The 22,136-nt window shown below is 33.7% G+C and overlaps 1 protein-coding gene across 3 annotated transcripts in view; it reads left to right on the top strand.

Moving 5' to 3' along the window:
- Positions 1 to 16,556, top strand: part of PCLO (piccolo presynaptic cytomatrix protein) — a 377,354-nt gene extending 360,798 nt beyond the window's left edge. For all 3 annotated transcript variants that reach the window (XM_070507399.1, XM_014843189.3, XM_070507394.1), the window contains 3 exons: positions 11,831 to 11,965; positions 12,380 to 12,525; positions 14,417 to 16,556. In XM_070507399.1, coding sequence (XP_070363500.1) covers positions 11,831 to 11,965; positions 12,380 to 12,525; positions 14,417 to 14,557 — 422 coding nt within the window. In that variant the 3' untranslated portion in view covers positions 14,558 to 16,556. The remainder of the gene's footprint in view (positions 1 to 11,830; positions 11,966 to 12,379; positions 12,526 to 14,416) is intronic.
- Positions 16,557 to 22,136: the final 5,580 nt, after the last annotated feature.

The following is a 22,136-nucleotide window of genomic DNA, read 5'->3' as shown; positions in this document are numbered from 1 at the left end:
TTGAGAATGATATTTTCTGTGGGTTTGTCATATATGGCCTTTATTATGTTGAGGTATTTTCCTTCTATACCCATTTTACCCTTGTCTGGTTTTGGTATCAGGATAATGTTGGCTTCTTAGAATGAGTTATGAAGCCTCCCCTCCTTTTCAATTTTTTTGGAAGAGTTTGAGAAGGATAGGTATTAAGTCTTCTTTGAATGTTTGGTAGAACCGCTTTTGCTGTATCCCATAGTTTTTGGCATGTTGTATTTTTATTTTCATTTGTCTCCAGGAATTTTTTAATTTCTCCTTTGATTTCTTCATTGACCCAATCGTTGTTGAGTAGCATTTTGTTTAATCTGCACATTTTTGTGGGTTTTCTGGTTTTCTTCCTGGAGTTGATTCCTAGTTTCATACCTTTGTTGTCAGAAAAGATGCATGGGATTATTTCGATCTTCTTAAATTTATTGAGACTTGTTTTGTGGCCTAATATATGATCAATCCTAGAGAATATTCCATGTGCATTTGAAAAGAATGTGTATTCTGTGGTTTTTGGATGGAATGTTCCATATATATATCCACTAAGTCCATCTGGTCAAACGTGTTTTTTAAGGCCAGTGTTTCCTTATTGATCTTCTGTTTGGATGATCTATCCATTGGTGTAAGTGGAGTGTTAAAGTCCCCTACTATTATTGTATTACTGTCTATGTCTCTCTGTATGTCTGTTAATAATTGCTTTATGTATTTAGGTGCCCCTATGTTGGGTACATAGATATTTGTAAGTGTTATATCTTCTTGTTGGATTCTTCCCTTTATCATTATGTCTTATCATTACCTATATCATTATGTCTTCTTCGTCTCTTGTTACAGTTTTTGTTTTAAAGTCTATTTTGTCTGATGTAAGTATTGCTACACCCACTTTCTTTTCATTACCATTTGCATGGAATATCTTTTTCCATCCTTTCACTTTCAGTTTGTGAGTGTCTTTAGGTCTGAAGTGTGTCTCTTGTATGCAGCATATATATGGCTCTTGTTTTTTTATCCAATTGGCCACCCTCTGCCTTTTGATTGGAGCATTTAATCCACTGACATTTAAAGTTGCTATTGATAAGTATGTATTTATTGCCATTTTGTTACTTTTTTTTCTGGGAATTTTAGTAGTTCTTCTCTGTTCCTTTCTTTTTCTCTTGCCCTTGTGGTTTGATGGCTTTCTTTAGTAATATGTCTGATTTCTTTTGCCTTACTTTTTTACCTACTTATTATAGGTTTCTGATTTGTGATTACCCTGAGGATCCTATATAATATTCTATGCATATAACAGTCTGTATCAAGTTGATAGACTCTTTACCTTGACCTATTTCTAAAAGTTCTACTTTTTCACTCCCCTCCTCCCACATTTTATGTTTTTGAAATCGTATCTGATCTCTTGTTTTGTGTGTGTCTATCCATTACCCTCTTATCATTGAAATAGCTAATTTTAGTACTTTTGTCTTTTAACCTTCATCTTATCTTCACAGGTGGTTGATCTGCTACCTTTACTGTATTTTTACCTTTACCAGTGATTTTGTTGCCTGTTTTTTTTGGGGGGTGGGAGGTTTTGATAATTTTTTTATCCCTAGTTATGTTCATCACTTTCCCAATTAAATAAGTCTCTTCAGCATTTCTTGTAGAACTAGTTTCTTGGTGATAAACTCCTTTAATTTTTGCTTGTCTGGGAAGCTCTTTATCTCTCCTTCCATTCTGAATGAGAACCTTGATGGATAGAGCGTTCTTGGCTGTAGGTTTTTTCCTTTTAGCACTTTAAATATGTCATGCCATTCTCTTCTCGCTTGTAGGGTTTCAGCTGAGAAGTCCACTGATAGCCTTATGGGCTTTCCTTTGTATGTCACTTGTTGTCTTTCTCTTGCTGCTTTTAGAATTCTCTATCTTTAATTTTAGTCATTTTAATTGTAATATGTCTTGGTGTGGGCCTCTTTGGGCTTATGTTTTGAGCTCTCTGTGCTTCCTGTACTTGGATGTCTGTTTGCTTCCTTAGGTTAGGAAAATTTTCAGCTATTATTTCTTCAAATAATGTTTCTGCCCCTTTGTCTCTCTCTTCTCCTTCTGAGACACCTATAATACAAATATTAGTGTGCTTGATATTGTCCCAGAGTTCCCTTAGACTGTTCTTATTCTGTCTAATTCTTTTCCTTTTTCTGCTCAGCTTGGGTGATTTCCTCTAGTCTTTCGTCTAGCTGACTGATCTGTTCTTCTGTATCATCTACTCTGCTATCGAGTCCCTCTAGTGAATTTTTAATTTCCAGTGTTGTGTTCTTCATTTCTGATTGGTTCTTTTTTATATTTTCCTCTGTTGTTGTTTTTATAATTTCCTTTGTTTTTCATATTTTCTCCGTTGATGAGCTCACTGTGTTCATCCAGTCTTCTCCCAATATCTGTGAGCATCCTTATGATATTTTGTTTGAACTCTTTGTCTGGTAGGTTATTTCTGTTTCATTTCGCCCTTTTTGTGTGGTTTTCTCCTGTTCCTTTGCTTGGAATGTATTCCTTTGTCTCCTCATTATGCCTCTTTCTCTGTGCTTATTTCTATGTATTAGGCAAGTTGGCTATGTCTCCTGATCTTGGAGAAGTGGCCTTATGTAAGAGATGCCTTTTGAGGCCCAGCAGTGTGCTTCCCTCTCATCAGCAGTCCAAATGATCCAGGAGTGACCCCTTTGTGGACTAATTGCTCCCTTCTGCTGTGGCAGGGTTTCTCTTAATGCAGATACCCAGGGAGTCTAGTCTTTCCTTCCCTGGCCAGTTGTTTGTAAATCCAGCTTGAGGAACCTTAGCACCATAGGCTACAAGGTCTAACAGTACATTCCTGTTGCAATTTTCCTGTTAATTGGGTAGGTACCCAGTATAGCTGGTTGCTAGGCTCAGGGGCTTACAGTTCCTATAGGCCTCAGGCATACAAGGCTGTTGTCAGTTTTCTTAGGAGTGCAGCTGGCCCTCGGCATTGGAACACTCAATTGTTTCAGGCTTTGGAAGGTGGGGCTGATCCTTTTTATGGCTATTTATGAAGCACAGGTCTCTGCCACTGATAAGCCTCACCCCCCACAGGTACACACACCGTCAACACAGTTCTGGTCTGTGCACACTTCCCAACCCCCTGGAGCATAGCCCAATGCCCCACTGCAGAGGCCCCCACCTCTCCACCAATGCCCCCCACAGTTCACCTGGTCCTCACCAAGTCCCTGCCCCACAGAGGCAGACACACTCTCCTGTCTGTAAAGGATCAAGCACTCAGTCAATGCAGGCTGACAAGTAGCCTGAGGGCTTGCTGTTGGGTCGAGCTGGTCCCTAGGGCAGGCTGCCTGCCCTGGCTGAACTGGATTAAATCTGCTCTCTAGTGGGTGTGGCAGACCCCTGGGCTAACAGGCCAGGGGAAGAACCTCAATGGTTTCTGCCGGGGTCTGTGTCAGCACACCTGGACCATGTCAAAATAATGGCTCCCACCAATGTCACAGTCTCCAGAGAGGTCCCTCCTGTCACAGAGATGCCCCCAGAGCCCAGCAGGTGAGTCTCTTTTCACCAAAGTACTCTCAGCCTTCTCTCTGGTGATTTTAGGTTGCTGAGACAGGTGAGTTTGTGCCTGTGCCCTTTAAGACCCGGTCTTTTCAGCTTTTGTCTGATAGCTTTTCTAGGGGTATTCCCCACTGCAGTTAATAGCCAGCAAAACCAGATGGTAAGACCCTCGTCTCAGCTGTGCTGAGTTTGAAGGATGCTTATAGCAGTATCAGCCCCCTCTCTGGACCTCACTTCTCCAGGGAGGGCTGCGTACCTTAGGGTTGCTTCTGCCTGGCCAGCTGAGAAACTCCGCTTCTCCTGAAGGTGGCTGTTTTTCTCTCCAGATGGAATTTCTGCTTCTGCCTTAGTCAGGACTGTGCCTTGTTGTGGGGGTTCTTTTTATCCAGTTTTAAATTTTCTATCCTGGGAAATTTTCCAAAAATAGTTGTAACCTGGCTGTGTTCATGGGAGGAGATGAGTTCAGAGTTGGCTTACACCGCCATCTTGACCTGATAATGCTTCTTAAAAATATTTTAAAATTAATATTACCATGAATGAGTTAATGTTTTAAAAATCTTATTCATAAAAATATATAAGGTGCTCATGAGAGAATAGGGTTCTGATCTTAAAATCAGAAGATCTAGATTAAAGTTCTGCTTGGACCACTTAACAATTTGTCAAGTGTGTTTTCTCATCTGTAAAATGCGGATTATACCAACCTTATTTCTTGTTATGAAATAATAATTGTATTTTGTTAATTGTAATATTTTTAAAAGTATATTTCTCTAAAAATATGAATTAAATAGATAGATGGAGATATAAATAAAGGTATGCATATCAATGTGTGCATGTAGATATGACATACACGTTTTTCAAAGATAAAATATACTAAGCTTTTTTTCTGAGAAAACAGAAAAAATGGGAAGCACACTGCATATCTTAATGGAGAATGAAGCATCAGAGATCCTGAAAAAAGAAAGCTGTGGAAGACAAAAATAAGCCAACTTTACATTTACACTTAGTTGGAGCACTTTAGCTAGCTACAGATAGAGGAACACACATGATTTTGTTAAAAAGGAATTAAATTATTAATGCTCTTTATCAAAAAATGATTATATTGTTTTTTAATTTAGTGAAGAGGATATATCATAGTAAAACAAAGGAATAGCTTAATTTTAGTAAGTATTTTAGCTATATTTGTTTATAAAAGAGCTCACAAAGTTTAAGAAACAAAATTGAAAATATTAAGAGGTTGTGTAATTATGATTTTAACACTGTATTTCAATGTTAAATTTTATTGATTAGCCCTCTGCTTAAAGGAAATCAGTGCTCTTGCTCTTTCTTCCACTTTCCTCTTCCATTATTTTGTTAGTTGCCTGGATTTCTTCAAATTTCTCCTTCCTTCCTTCCTTTCTTTCTTCCTTCCTGCTTTTCACTCATTACTATGTCCTCCATGTCCTTTGTCAGTCTTTTAAACATTCAGAAAGGCTGTCTGTCTCTTTTATACACGAATATACTCTTTAAGGGGACTTATTTCTTCCCCTGGATCCTTTAAGAATGTTTTCTATATCCTTGAAGTGGCTTAAGTGGGATGTATCAGTGTATTAACTTATCCCTATTTCCAGGAATATAGGATGCTGTTTTGATTCACAGGATTACTCTCCTGTTATATCAGAGAAATACCTTATATTTTAAATAGATGTTGTTCTCTATTCTCTGGACGTACTTTGCTGAGCAGTCGTTATAATTTGGTTCTACATATGTACATACATATCACTGTTTTCTAACTTCTCTATTTTCCTCTCTATATCATCCTAAGTCTTTCTTTCCTATATGGCAATAGTATTAATTTCTATCTTATTTAATTTTGTTCCATGATGTTTCTAATAAATTAATAGTTTTGAAACGGAGTTATTTGTGTTTTGGCTCTGTAATCCCCATTTTCACCTCATCTATTATTTTGTCATCTCATTTTTGAACTATGCCCTCTACATCCCTTCATCTCTTCCTCTTCTTTCTATTCTTAAATTATAGGTATGTGCTATATTATAGGATACATATCTTATCTAAGTAGGATTAATTTTTATTTTTTTAATACAAACAACACATGAAGTTTTAGGATGCCAAGAAACCTGGAGACTGGTCAAAGCATATTTCTACTGCTTATTTACTCTCTGATCCAAATAAAATTACAAAACATCCTCACATGTCCTTTATAAGTGCATTGTCTTTTTTCTTCAAAGGCTATAGCAGATCTTGAACTGCTTCCCACCCCCTAACCACCACCCTATGGAGACAGTGGACACAGGTTTTTGTCACCATCCATGCATCTGTTTCAAATGATAAAGGCACTCTGAATCTATGAAAGGACAGACTTGATGGGTAGTGATGATGCACGTTTAATACAACCATCCTTTGAGACCACCTCAGTAGGCATGTCCTTTTCTTCATTTAGTAGAAACATTAAAGAACAAACTGAAACAATCTTTGAACAGGATAAATTTATCAAGAACTTCACAAGTATCGCACTGTGAAGCATGTGAATTTAACCCTCCAAGAAAAAAGCAGGCAATGTGATAACTTGAGAACTTTAATTAGCAAGTTTTTAACTCCACCTTTCTTCCCAAGTGAGAAAGTGGAAAACAACAAATTTTGTATGCTTGGCATATTGCAGTTTTAAGGCTTATAAAAGAGGAATATGACCTATAAAGGTGAATTTCTCCCAACAAATTTTGTCTTGATATTTTATTTCCTCACGCTCATTAGTGTGATCAATTCTGTTCAAAAATTATATTGGCTCCAAATGGTGGGACTGAATTTTCCTTGACTGCCTCCTTACCATGTTAGAACCCTCTCCTGTCACTCCATCCCAGGTAGGGTTTGAGAGATGGAGCAGTAGTTCTATCTGCTTGTCTATGGCTTTATAGGAAAGAAACAGAGCTGTTTTATAGACAGATTTCCTGCCTTGGTTAACTAGGTTTTTCTCTCTCTTTTGAAATTTAACTAAATGTTTTTGCCAGCATTCACTCCACCAGGCCAAAGTAAGTCTTATTTCAATGAAAAAGCACTCTTGGTTTTGGGTTTTTCTCCTACTTCATCGTCTTGGAGTTCCAGGAAATGGGGAGCCCTGGTGGTTTTTCCTGATTCCACTGAAATCCTCAGATCTTCATAGTGATGAGCCAAAGCTGCCACTCTTAAGGGCTTAGTATGACTTTTCTGGGGCTGCCTCCTCTCATTGTTCATCCACTTCTCTGTGATGAGGATTTAGTGATAATTCTTACAGTTTTATTAACTCATTATTCTTTTCTTGGCAAGGTTTTGTGATATACGGTGTGATCAGGAATGCTGCTAAGCTGTGCCTTCCCAGATCTGCCTTTGCATTCCTAGACATTGCTTTTGGGGTTTTCTGGCAGGAGACTATAGCCTATTCCTTGTTTGGTTGCTACTGGTTAACCCGTTCCTAAATTTTACTTTTTTCCCCTAGTTTCTCTAGGTATTAAAGAAAGGAGATTCTAAGATCTGTCCTATTTTCTCATTTTTATGTTGAAGATTTTTTTATTTTCCTGTGAAAGTCTTTAAATGAAAACAGATTGATTTGAATGGACTTGTGTATACTTGTTTAAAATGGTTAAGTAACCAGAACTGGATGCTCACTCACAAGTTCAAAGGAATATATTAGATCATATTTTCAGTTTCTGTGTATCAAGAATGTGTAAACAGAATGTGAACCAATAGTATTAGGGTGTATTCATGACACTAAAATGCTTATACCAAATCACTGAGAGTAGAGTAGTGTCATAGTTAAGAGGCCGTATGTCATTTCTAAATAATAATATTGGGGCTGGCCCGGTGGCACAGTGGTTAAGTGTGCACATTCTGCTTCAGCGGCCCCAGGGTTCACTGGTTCTGATCCTGGGTGTGGACATGGCACCGCATGGCAAGCCGTGCTTTGGCATGTGTCCCACATATAAAGTAGAGGAAGATAGGCGCAGATGTTAGCTCAGGGCCAGTATTCCTCAGCAAAAAGAGGATTGGCAGCAGATGTTAGCTCAGGGCTAATCTTCCTGAAAAAAAAATTAAATAAATAAATAAGTAAATAATAATATTGAGGCCACATGTCATTGACTAAATTCACTTTTGGTTTTTCTATTTTGTTGACAGTATTCAAAGTACTAGAATTTTGATTCATTAATTTTACCTACCATTTTTCTATTCTTTACCTCATTAATTTTATGTGTATGCTTTATTTTATTTCCTTCTTGTACTTTCTCTTGTTTTACTTTGCTTTCTTTTTCTAGCTTTTGGAGTTTGAAATTTAAATCAATTATATTTTGGGGGCCAGCCCATGGCTGAGTGGTTAAATTCACATACTCTGCTACAGTGGCCTGGGGTTTGCCAGTTCAGATCTTGGGTGCGGACCTACACACCACTCATCAAGCCATGCTATGGTGGCATCCCACATAGAAGAACTAGAATGAGTTACAACTAGGTTATACAACTATGTACTGGGGCTTTGGGGAGAAAAAAATCAATTGCATTTTTTAAATTTTTGTTGATAGAATGTTAATGTGTATGCATTTTCTTCTGATCATTGCTTTAACTCTCATAGATTCTGATACATAGTGTTTTCATTATCATTATTTTCCATAACTTTTGTATTTTCTCATTGTATTTGGCCATTCACTCAAGAATTGTTTAGTTGAAGCCTTTTTTTTTTTTTTTTTTTTTTTTTTGCTGAGGAAGATTCAACCTGAGCTAACATCTTTGCCAATCTTCCTCTATTTTGTAGCTGGGTCACTGCCACAGCATGGCTGATGAATGGTATAGGTCCTTGCTCAGGATCTGAGCCTGTGAACTTGGGCTGCTGAAATGGAGCATGCCAAATTTAACCACTATGCCACAGGGTGGCCTCTTGAAGGGGTTTTTGTGATCAGTGTTTGCAATAGCTTCATTTTATAAAACTTACTGATATCTTCCTTGTAACTCAATACATGATCAATTTTTGTGAATGTTTCCTATTTAATTGAGGAAAAAGTATAGTCTCTATTGTTGGTTTTTAATATGTATCCATGAGATCTGCTTTATTGATTATGGTGTCTCAATATTCCATGTCTTTACTTGTTTTAGTCTACTTGGCCTGTCTTGCACTGCAAATATTGTGTTAAAGTCTTTTATTATTATTCTATTTATTCTGCCTACATCTCTTACATCTTTACATCTTATTTTGCCGTTTCAACTTTATTTAAATGAGGCATAGATATTCATAATCGTTGTAGCTTCGTTATGATTTATGGATTTTTAACTTCAGAAAATGGCCTTTTTTTTGTCTTGTTTACTGCATTTTGACCTGAATTATTTTTTGTCTGATAATAAGATCTCAACTCCTACTCTCTTATTGTTTCCATATTCCTGACAGGCTTAAAATGTATGTATTTTTGACTACTGAAACAAAGCTAAATTTTAGCATAGAGTTAAACTTTGCTTTATCAACCAATCTGGAAATCTTTTTTTAAATAAGCTAGCTCAACTTATTCATGTTTATTGATCTGACAGATATGTTTGATCACAACTCTGTATTTCTTATATAATTTTTGTGTATATTATGTTATACTCATTGTATTTCTTTCTCCATTTGGTGTCCCTGATTTTCTAAAATTTCTTTTGTAATTAAGAAGGCTTTGCACCTTTGTTCCAATAATTCTCTTTTTATTTATACCTTTAATAATGCTTGCTGGTCTTACTTAACCATTTACTATCTGGTTTGTCAATTTTAAATGGTATCCTTTGTCACGCACATTTTACCTACCAAAAAATCAATAACCTCATTCTACTTTCCCCTTTCTCTCCCTTCTCCATCCACTTATTTATAGTTTTATCCTTTATACTCTGTCAGAATACACAATGCTTACATGCTGTTGTCCCACCCCGCTGTGTCCTTACTCTGTTTTAGTCTTGGTTCTACAGTTAAATATATTAAATACCATCAGTCTTTTTGTTGAAGTTTCTCTAATAATCACTTTGGTTTGATGAAATGCATCCTATCATACATTTCTCAGAGAATCAAACTTTGTACAGAATTCCTGAGTTTTTTAATGCTTAAAACTATAGGCTTGATACTAAATATGATGGTTGACTTGAGGAAACATATTTGTGCAATTTTTTTAAGGTGCAAGCTGAACTGGCCTTTTTTTACAAGAAAAACCATTTTTACTTGAAAGACAGCTGGTAGACCAACTCTACTTATTTAGACTTGGATATTTAGCTTCAATTTTCTCAAAAATTAAACTGAACTTTCCACTTTAAGAAAAACAATTGACAATAGTTGTTGTCAATGATAAAATTCAGCTTGTAAGTAAAAATAGAATTTTGGAAAACTTGTATCAACCTCCCTGAAGTTGACAGCTTCTCAATATTCAAAGAACTTTTTGATGGTATTTTTGGTAATATTAATGTGCTTTTAATATCATATGAAATGTGTCAACATTTTGAAATCTGCATACCTCAGTGAAATAGTATTTTCCAAAATGAACACTATATGGTGTTACCAATTCAGGCATAGTTAAAAGGTTCATTCGAGGTGCAAGATAGACTGATGTATTTTAATGTCACAATACAAAAAGTTCATTGATATCGTTTCAGAGTCCACATTTCCACTAATCTTTAAGAAACTACCACTTGTCAAGTTTTAATATAGTATCAAAGATTGTCCACAATTATCTGAAAAGGATAGTAAAATATTCATTCCTTTTCCAACTATATATATCTGTGTAAGGCAGGAATTTCTTCACATATTTCAACTAAAACAACAATTGAACTGGATTTAATGCAGAAACAGGCATGAGAATCCAGCTGTCCTCTACTAAGCCAAGCATTAATTAAATTTGAAAAAATAAAATAGCATTCCTATTTTTGTTGTTGTTTTGGAAAATATATTTTTCATTAAAGTACTTATTCATAGATATATTATTGTCATTTTAACTGAATTAATCAATAAATCTTTTTAAATATCTAATTTTGAATTTTAACTAAAATTTTTAAGTTTTTAATACTGATAGCTGTAATCCACACAAAGTTTCTTTGAGGACCCTCCACTTTTTTTAAAAGTGTAAAGAAGTCCTGAGACCAAAACGTTTGAGAAAAAATGATCTACATCCATATTTAAAGACCTTCAATAAATTCCTATGGTTCTAAAGGTAAAAACCAAATTCTTAACATGGCAGCAATTAAGAATATATTATAATCACATAGACATTTATTTAGTTCCTCAGTACCATGATGTTCTCTTTTATGAACACGCTGTTCCTTCTCTTTAGAATGTTCTTCCTTATCCACTTCATCTGGTTAATTCTTTCTCATCCTTCTGGTTTCAGCTCAAGTAGCACTCCCCTAGGCTTTCTTGTCACCATGGTCTTGTACTTCAGAATGTTTTCTCTTTCTCATTATACATTTATTGATGAAAATATTTCATTGGTGGATTTCTTCCCAATAAACAGAAGAACCATAAAACCAACAATCTTGCATGTTTTTGGCTCACAGTATCCGTTCTTCCTAACAGAGTGCTTATTACAGAGTAGTGTGGGAAATAAAATATTTGTTAGTGAATGAATAAGTAGATGAATATACGAATTGACGGAGCAAAGTGTGACTCAATAAAGAATTTGACCTTGCATGAATAGCTTCTTCAGCAATGTAAAGATCCAAGATAAACACTGGAAAGAAATACATTGAGTTCACTTAAATCACTCATTGTATTTTCCTTTGTGAAATTTTATTACTATATATTTTGTTGGCTATTTCTTTTACAAATGAAATAGAAAAAGAGTAGAAATAAGAGATAATGACAATTTTATACAATTTAGTTGTGTTAGTAAGTGTTCTTGAGTGAGCCTGGTAATGAGCAATTCTTGGTAAATGACTTCTTGTATTTCACATAACTTAGTTTATTTCTTATGTTATATTAGAATTCTATTTTTTTATGTATGTCTGTCTTCCTATAGTCTCATCTATTACCTCTTTTGACCTAAAAATCTATAGTTGAGTGTATAGTTGCAACACTTATCTACTTGCATTTCCTGCAGACCTCACTTGTTACTTGCTTATCTTTGTTGAAAGTGTATGATTTATCAGTCTCCCCATGAACTTTTCATGCCTTAAGGGCTTTGACTGCATTTTATTCATTTATGTATCTGTAGGATGCAATAAGATGTTTAGCACTTGATAAACACTCAATAAATTAATATATGAAAGAATTGTTGTTAATAAATAGCATTACATATTCCTTAACATTTTTATTAAATTCTTCCAGTTAAAACTCAGGTAATGGGAGAAATCAAGATTGCATTGAAGAAGGAAATGAAGACAGATGGTGAACAACTAATAGTTGAAATACTCCAATGCAGAAATATCACCTACAAATTTAAATCTCCTGATCACTTACCAGGTATCTAATTTTATGATAATGAGCAATATAATATATCTAGGAATTCATTAGGAGTATGTCCTAAATATTCTGGAAGGTGGTAACTAAAATTTGGGCTGTACACCAAATATATCTGAAAATGTGAAATAAGAATTAAGTTCTCTTATATAGAACAAGTTATACTTTACTAGTTAAAAACTAGATTTTTTTCAACATGTCAACCTAGAGTGAGGTATTTATTATACAAGAGGAAAAAAATTTAAATTGCTAAAAAATTGGTGTATCTTTTAATCACTCTATGTTGTCTGAAACAAATTGTTCACAGTCTGCTAGCTTTGAATGAAATGTGGGAGAGCTCTCAATATACAATTAAAATTTTTTCAATAAAAATCATAGGAATAATGGACACTTAACAAGCTGAATTCCTATTTTCAGATTTATATGTGAAAATATATGTGATGAACATCTCTACCCAAAAAAAGATGATTAAGAAAAAAACAAGAGTATGTAGACATGATCGAGAGCCTTCATTCAACGAAACTTTTAGATTCAGCCTAAGTCCTGCTGGACATTCTCTTCAGGTAACTCTGTATAATATAGTTACTATTTTAAAATTTTCATTCATACTATGTTTATTTTCCATTCAATTATTCAATATTTATATAGCAATAATATACTATGTGATATTTTACCAGTTAATTAATTCTTAGAGGTATCTTCCCAGCAGCCCTTTAAAATTCCACAGCCCGCCCACCCTATCCAATTAGCTACCAAGTCTTCTCTCTTCTGTCTGCTCAGTTTATTTTATATAAATTTATTTCTGTGTTCACTGCCACTAATCCCCTCTGGGTTCTCATGTTTATCACTCAAATTATTTCAGCAGTATACTTGGCCTACTTGCCATCAATGTCTTACTCTTTTAATTTATTTCATTACACTGCTGGCAGAAGTATCTTTTAAAAACACTGGCTAGGTTTTGTTAAAATCCTTCTGTGACTCACCACTATCCTAATTCATTCAGAGTTCTCTAAGGTGAGTTCTGATTCTCTTGATTTAATCTCATTGTCTTGTGTACTTTTCTACTCAATCTATTCTTCAGTCACACCAGAATCTTTTCAAATCAGGTTAAGCCTCCAATCCTTTGCTCATATTTTTCCTCCCGTTTAGTACTCTCTTCTCCATGTCTCTCCATCTATCACAATACTCCACATCTTTCAATATAAACTCAGTCTTTTACTGATGAATGAAGATATAATTCATCACACTGTATTCACATAACATTTTGCTTATCTTATCACACTATCATCCCAGCCTGTCTTGTACAATAATTTATATACCTACCTGTCACTGCTTCTGCACTATCAGCTTCTCTAGGGCAAGGTTTGATTTTCATTGTTCTTTGTTCTACAGCCAGCACAATGCTTGTACATAGTATGTCTTCAGCAAAGGTAGAGACAAGGAAAGAAAGAGGCAAAAAGAGGAGGGAGGGAAGAGATGAAAAAATATGGGAGGAGCAAGACCATGGTACTGGCACTTAAAACAAAGACCTGGACTGGAGACAAATATAACAGATATTACAAAGCAAACATTGCATTGCGAGGATTAACTGACATTATAATGGAAAGGAATAAAAAAATTAAAGGCAACTTTGAGGTCTGTATGAACAAATATGTGATTCACAGAAATTAAGTAGTTAGAGAGAGGACCGAGAGTTTGTCTGAAACGTGATAAATTTGATAAGAAGGCAGGCTTCCAGTGAATATATACAATACCATTTGAATCCCCAAACTAGAAGCCAGAAGAAACAGTCATAATTGGAAATGTAGATTTTGAAGTCAGAAACATAAAAGTAAAGTTTTAGCCAGGAATAAAGATGAATTCCCTGAAGGAGATTCTGAAGAGAGAGACAGCAAGAGAGAAGAATTGTCAAGAATTTTGGTTAGCTCCCCCTAGTGCTCTCTACCTTTCTTTCAAATCATCTCTAAAAGAAAAAATTCCTGAGTTTGAGATCATATGGAATTTCAACTAATATAAGTTCTGCATATGACAAGAAACCATTTTGGAGTGCCTACTATAGTAAAATCACCAGTAAATGAAATGTTAAATAAAATCAATGTATATATATCTATAATATATATTATATAAATAATAAATCATAAATAAAAAATAATAAAATCAATATATATATATCTGCCTTGTGAGCTCCTATTCATTTACTCAGCACTCAAATAATTTTGTATCTGAGTTAATGTTTCATAAACTAGTAGAAAATGTGCCTAGCAAAGTTCTTTTGTGAAACTTTCTATCAGTTTAAAGATACACCTAGTTAAAATTAACTATTAATACACATCTTATCTAGAATGCTCATATCCTTCAGGTTGTGTCTTCTTTGTATTTCTTTGATGATCAAATGTCCTTAAAAGAGGTTGAAAAATATATACCTGTCTATATAATTTTGGCTATTTTTTCTAGATTTTACTTTTCTCCAACGGAGGGAAATTTATGAAAAAGACCTTGATTGGTGAAGCCTCTATCTGGCTTGACAAAGTGGATCTCAGAAAAAGAATAGTCAACTGGCACAAACTTTTGGTCAGTCCTACTCAAACCCATTGAATAAATGTGTCTGCTCAGGGTATAGAAACTGCTGTAAATAATCTCAAATCAAGACTATAGTTGGATACTATTGTACTAAGCTCTGTTTCCAGGGGTAAACATGAGAGGAGGAACAAATGGCAAAAGCATACTTAAAAGCCTCGTAAATGTATTGTTATGTAACACAGGAAAAAACTCAAATGAAAAAGTTCATATATTGAAGACAAAAAGAGGAGCTCTGAGTCCTTGGATTTCTTGTGGCTGTCAAGATAAACAGTGAGAAATTTTGATTTCTTGATGCAAATATCTCAAAGCAGAGTTAGCTATAGCTAAAGAAAGAGGTTCAGATTAATATTGTTTCTAATGCAAAGATAAAACTTTATGCAAAAGCATCTTGGTTGAAAGGAAAGAACTGATGTAACAAACCTCAATTTTCAAAAGTCCAAAAATCTTTCTTCTTTATCTTATTTTCTCAAACAGCTTACTGTTTTGAGATTCTGACATAGGATACACTTACAGTATATGTCCAAGACTAGAAGTATGGTGGTTGTGTTCACAAGGAAAAGGGAACCGATGGTCTATAAATTATGGCTTTTAGACCATATTGTACAGGTTTTCTCAGTGTCTAAATGTTACAAGAGTGAATAACACCAATTTTGGAATCCACGTTGTAAAAGCACATTTATATAATTTGAAATAATGTAGAGTGAAGATAATAGTAAGTAGAAATGGAATTACATTTTATATAAATAGAGCCATAACTGGCTAACAAAGAATGTTGCCCCACAAAATATTGGAACCTTGATTGAAAACATTGAAATCCCTATAACTTACCCTTAAGCCAAGATATTTTCAGTCTACGTACCAAAGGACCTAGATTAAATTGGTATGTTCTAGGAAGCATGACAACTTGTTCTTTGTGGAATTGCAAATAAATGTATTATCCTGCATATTTCCTTTCTCTTAATTGATGTATTAACAGAGAGAAAATTCTTCCTCTAGCAAACAAATCACATTGAGTGACAACCTTGTGACATTGAGTAATTAAATTGGTGTTATTTCCTACTCTTCCATAATGATTTTTTCCCTTAACACATTAAGTGATTGTATAACGAAAACCCTGAAACCAAACTCAAGTTCTCTCTAGTGCTCCATTTTCCTCCTCTAGTGACAATATCAGTGATTGAGTTTATCAGTGTTGGGAAAATATGTGAAAAGTCAACATTTCAGGTTAAAATATAATTTAAGCTATTTTAATAATATAGAATAAAAGGACCAATGTCTAAGTGATTAGAATGAAGTATCCTCTTCTCTATCAACAGACATCATTAACAAAGGCAGTAACATGGAGTTGTAGGAAACGCACTCAGCTGGGATTAAAAGCCTGGCTTCTGTTCTTGGTTCTGCCACTGACTGATTGTGTCACCTTGCACATGTCACTTAAACTCACTTTTCCCCAGTTTTATTATTTGTGGGATAAAAATAATTATATATTCCTAGCCTTCCTCATGGGATGTTGGGATGATCGTACTATGTAATCTATAAGAGAAGATGAAAGCACATTTCCAAATATAGTTTTATACACATATGTGAGGAATAATTATTCTGCAGCTTTTTAATTCTCACATTTTATATGTGAAAAAGCATCTTCCAAACCAATGGCAAGCATTGACATGGATAAAAGCAGCATATTAGCTCCAAAACTAATTTTTTTCTTTAAAATATAAACTTTTATTTAACTTGAAAAAAAGGTAAGGAAATAAATGAAAATGATTTTCAAATTGGTTTATTATAAATTAAAAGAATTATACTGATCTTATACTATTCCCATATCCTACTACAAAATAAATTAATTAAATTGCTTCTCAGAATATTCTCAGTTTAAAAGCTGCTTCTTTTTTCAAAGTTTTAGTAGGTTTAGAGAATCATCTCCAAATATATTGGTTGGATATTGAATTTTCTCATTTTTAAAGAAAAACAGACTTTAAATTTGAGAGGAATGGATTAAACGTAAAACATTAAAAATAAAAAAATTTCTAATAAATCCTAGGGTGCATATCTATTATATTCATAAAGAAATACAAATTTATTCTTCCTCAAGCTAAGAAAGATAACAGTCACTTTTCTTCCCTCTATTTTGTATCCCCCCCCCTTGATAATGCAATGTCATTTACCATTGATATTGCTTTAAAACGAACATGTGGGGAAGAGATCACTAAAGATTTGATATTGCTAAGATTTTATATTTAGAGACAAGTAGATCTGCTGATGGTTGCCATGAATATTTCCAGCAGAAGTTAGCACTTTAGGAAGCTTATAAAAATCACTCATAATTGGGGAGGAAAGGATTCGGGAAGATCTGACATAAAAAGGCTCTGCTATTTGCCCTTAAAAGGAAACTCTGGCTTACCTTAGGTCCTCTTCTGCAGCTGCTTACATGCATGAGAGGATGTATGGCCAGTTAGTTTACTTCATTCCAGTTGCAATTTCTTTTAGAATAACACAAATGGAGGTGCCACCAAAACAAAGATCATCCCTTGGTAGCTGTTTGATCTGAAAGAGTAGAGTCTTTCCATTATACGTGCCCCTCTGTTCCACAGAACTAGTAATGGGGCCAGGTCAATCAAGAGAGTTAACCACAGGGCTTCTTTTTGTGCACCAGCATCCCCCTTCAGAGAGCATAAGATCCTGCCAAAGTGTGCCAAGTTTGCAGCTGACCAAACTCCTAGGTTGTACTGGAATTATTCTATGCAACACTGATCCTTAAACAAATGCATTTCTTCTGAATGATGTTGATTACCCTTCTTACAACAAAACGATTTCTTTTTTAATTGCAAATAGGGCTCTTGGTATTTTTTACTTTTTTTATATATCACAGCACATGATTTTCCACTTTTTATTTTATTTTATTGGAACCAGCTTTTTTTTTATCCTGCTAGTGACAAAGTTTGTAATCTCTAAATAACATATGATTAGTCCAAATACAGTACTTAAACCTTAAAAAGCATCTTAACTTTTCCCACAATTTCATTGAGTCATCAGAGACTGAAGTTGCTTGTTGGTTTAAAATTTGGTCCTAAAGAAACTTTTAGCTGTAGAAGCAAAAGCACAAAGTGAATTTTTACAAAAGACAGGGATTTATAGATCGGTTGTTATAGACAGAGAGAACACTAATAGCAAGAAGTTGGTGTTTCCCTGTTTTTACCTAAGATTATGGAGGTTTTGGTAACTCTGAACTCATTATTTACCATTTCAGTTTAAAAGAACAGTATCCAAGACTAAGGGGCAGTGATTGTCTTTGCTCCTTACTATTACCCATATTGTAATTAATCACACTAAGAAATGCATATTTTCAGCATATCAGTGGACTTAATTTTGTGGATCACACACATTAAAATAGTCATATTGTGGGAATATTATAGCTGGTAACCAGCTGATATTGATTCTTATTATAGGAATGGTTGTGATGATAGTGGTGATAGCAGTAGCGACACTAGGTTGGTGGTGATGTGAAGTAAAATTATATACTATATTGTGCCCAATTTATTAGAAATTATTCAATCAATGTTTCATTTCATTAAGATATCATAAAGATGTTTATAGTATTTTTTTACTTTATTATTTAAATCATAACTAACAATATTTTTAAAAGGTTATTTTCATTGCTACAATGTCTAAGATTCCAAAAGCAGCCAACTACAGCTATATATGTGTTTATAACTCTATGTGTGACAGAGTGACTTTCCCTCTTTTCAAGCCTGAGATGGAAGTGAAAGAAAGTTCAATGAATAATTATGAGCTGTCTCTTTAATAATTACTTGCCTTTGATGTAATATAAGAATGAATGAGCAAACAGATATTCTCATTGAATATGACACATTGATGTTTTGTATATGGTCCATGTTGTTATTATTAAAGATACCCATTAAATCAAAATCACTTAACCAAATGATTCCTTATCTGATAGGTAGGTTGAGAGCATTTTCTTAATTCGTTACCGTGTACATAACTATACCTTTGGTAAAACAAAGTTGAAATATTAATTTCATCTGGCATTCAGCATGTGAATACGATTATCGTTTGATTGTGTCTGTATAGTTGTTGGTGATGTGCTCAGGTGCTCCCACTACTGATTAACGTATGTTCTGATATCCGAACAAAAACACAACTGATGTTAAAGGAAAAAAATTCTTGTCTGAAAAATAATAACCTAATAAAATTGATTTCAAAATAAAAAAAAAAGTACTTGGATATGTCTTGTTTCTAGCTATATGTTGCATGCCGTGTTGGTGATTTCCTGTGTTCTTTTTTTCTGTTCTACACAAATCTCTCTGGAAAATCTAATGAACAAATAAAAATTCTTGGACAAAAAGGTTGTATAAATTGAACTCAAATACATGAGAATTGTATTAAAAAATGCTTGTAAATCTGTCTTGAGTTTTACTCTATGTAAAAATATGTCTTGGTTTTGTGATTGTATACAAGATGTATCTTGATAACTTATGCAAATTGTGCTCTATAAAGGCTGTTGCCTCAGCCTTACTAATAAATATTGAAAATATCAACTTTGACTTCTTGTGTTTATCAACTTGATAAATTGATACTTAATATAGAAATAGAACTTTTCAGAATATTTTTCTCTGAAAATTATATCATAAATACATTCACTCACCCAGTTTAAAAAATATATTTTAAACTCAGCACAGATACAGAAAACAGAATTAAACAAATATGTAGCTTAATAAATTATTATACAACAGACATTCTTGTAACAACTGCCCAGATCAAGAAAGTGAACTTTGCCACCCATCTCATAAAACCTGTTTAAACCATCTCTATCACAACTCCCTCCCAAAACTCCTAACAACTACGCTGATTTTTATGATAATTATTTCCTTGTTATCACTGACAGCTGCCTAGTAAACACTAGTATACTTTTTCTGTTTTATTTTTAGTGTGTTTTCTAAGCCTCTTTTAATCTACACATTCTCCTCTCCATTCCTTCTTTTTCAGTGAATCTTATTTTTTGAAGAAACCTGGTTTTTCTTCCTGTTGGGTTTCCCGAAATTTGGATTTTGCTGATTGCATGCTCATAGTGTAGTTAACAAGTTCCTCTGCCTCTGTATAGCCTGTAACTTGGTCTTTTGCTCCACAGATTTGACTTGATTCATGTTCAAGCTCTCACAAATGGTGCTGCATTCTTCCATTAGGAGGCACATAATGTCTGGCTCACTCTCATTTTCCTGTTTAAGGCCACTGTTCTCAGTGCCTAGAATAAATCCATTAATTAAGTAGATGTTATAAATGGGGGTATTCTAATTCAATCATCATTTCTTCTTGGAATACTTTTAAGAAGATAAACTTTCCCTCAACCAGTATTTGATTACCCAGTGGTATAGTTTATATAGGAAAGTTAGTAAAAGGCAAAGAAAGTTGGAAAATTTTCCTCTATCTACTTAACATTTTTAAAAATAATAAATGGTTCCCTAGCATCCTCCACAGATGACCAATTAATTTTTGTTTTTATTTTCCTAATATCACTGTGAATCAAGGAATGAAACAAATTTGATGTGTTTTAATTCATTGAAGCTCTTCTTCTTAATGCTCCAATTTATGCTTTTTGGCCAATGGAGACATCTTTGAGTGAGCTTACATGTTTCTTATATTCCTTGGCAAATTTCTTTCTATGGCAAGAAAGTTATATATTATTTCTTCAACCTTAAAACAGTATAGGAGATCTGTTTAACTTGAATTTTTATTATTTTCCCTCTATTTATCTCTATAAAATAATTAAATTTAGGAATGCATTGACACTGAGTGATCAACTTTTTTCTAATACACTATGGCTTCTCAACCTTTTGACTAAGATCAAGTGTAGTGTCAAGTGTAGTATCTAATATGCTTATGGTAAACGTTCAAGAGCCTTCTTAGGTGAAGTATCTCTTGGAACTTTTTTTTAAGATAATGCCAGATCTAAAAGGTTGTAATTAGATGAATGATTAGTAAGTTTGACTTTTTGACTATTTATTATCTAGGCATTTAAGAGCTGAAAATGCCTCACATCTATAAAGATTTTGTAGTAAATTGAGCCAAAATAATTCTTTATTTAAAAGTATGATGGCAAAAAGGTTGAAATTTTTTCTCTCTGTTTAACCCACAACTCCAAATAAATTAAAAATTTATTTTAAAAGTTTAATTTAAAATTTTTTTTTGGTGAAGAAGATTGTCAATGAGCTAACATCTATTGACAATCTTCCTCTTTATGCTTGAGGAAGATTGTCACTGAGCTAACAGCTGTGCCAATCTTTCTCTATTTTTTTTTTTTTTTGTATATATGTAGGATAACACCACAGCATGGCTCATTGAGCAGTATGTAGGTCCATGCTCAGGATCCAAACCTGCAAACCCTGGGCTACTGAAGTGGAGTGCGTGAACCCAACCACAACACCACCAGGCTGGCTCATTTTTTATTTTATTTTGTGTTATATTTTTATTTGATTATTTGTAAAAGTTACAAAACATTTCCATGAATTATTCAGTAAAAAATGACCTTCTTTGAAAAAATCAATAATATTAACAAACCTGTGGCAAATAAAGGATAAAGAAGGCCGAATTACCATTATCAGGTACGAGAAATTAACATCAATGTCAAGCTCCAAAGCCAAACCCAATCTAGCAATGTATAAAAGAAATAAGAAACATGAACAAGTTGAACTACCCACGTTACACAGATTATTTCAATGTTGGAAAATGAATTAAGGAAATCCAGTATATTAATATATTAAAGTATAAAAATCCTAAGATGCTGGGAAATATTTGATAAAATTCAAAATCCATTTATAATAAAAACTTTACAGCACACTTGGGATGGAAGATTGTTTAAAAGTGGCGGATGTTGTCTACCAAAAAACTTACTGGTAAAAGGATTGAAGGCTTTTCTTTTGAGACCAGAAACAATGCAATTACGCCTATTTTTGAATAAAATATATTTATTCATATATTTAATTTATTCATATTTCATGTATTCATATATTTTTTATATTCATATAAATATATTCTATTCAATATATTTACCAGAGTTGCTAGCCATTGTGTCAAGACAAGAAAAAAAAATACAGATAAAGGAGTAAGAAGTGGAGAGGAAATATAATTATCTGTAAATTATATGGCTTTGTGATTTGAAAATCCAAAACAATCAACGATTTGTTTTAAAATATATAAGAGAATTTGGCAAGTTTACTAGATATAAAAATTACACAGAAATAAATTTCTTCTCTGAATGTGAACAAAAAATAGAAAATGAAAGTTTCAAGGCACATTTTTACTAGAATCAAAAGTATCAAACACCTAGGAATAAATTAACAACGAAGTTCAAGACTTCCACAAAGAAAATAATAAAATTTTATTGAGATATTAAATGACCTAAATACAATGTTCATTGATTGAAAAATTGAATATTGTAGTGATATTCAATTCTTCCAAATCACAAATCCATCGATTCAATGCAGTTAAATTTTCTAAATGTGTGTTGAATTTGATAAGCTAATTATAAAATTTGCATTGAAGTACAAAGAGCATAAGAATATTCAAGATGTTTAGA

Source organism: Equus asinus, chromosome 1 (assembly GCF_041296235.1).
Source record: "Equus asinus isolate D_3611 breed Donkey chromosome 1, EquAss-T2T_v2, whole genome shotgun sequence".
Classification (NCBI taxonomy): domain Eukaryota; kingdom Metazoa; phylum Chordata; class Mammalia; order Perissodactyla; family Equidae; genus Equus; species Equus asinus.
The sequence above is the reverse complement of the archived record's forward strand: the minus strand, read 5'-3'. Positions and strand labels throughout refer to the sequence as shown.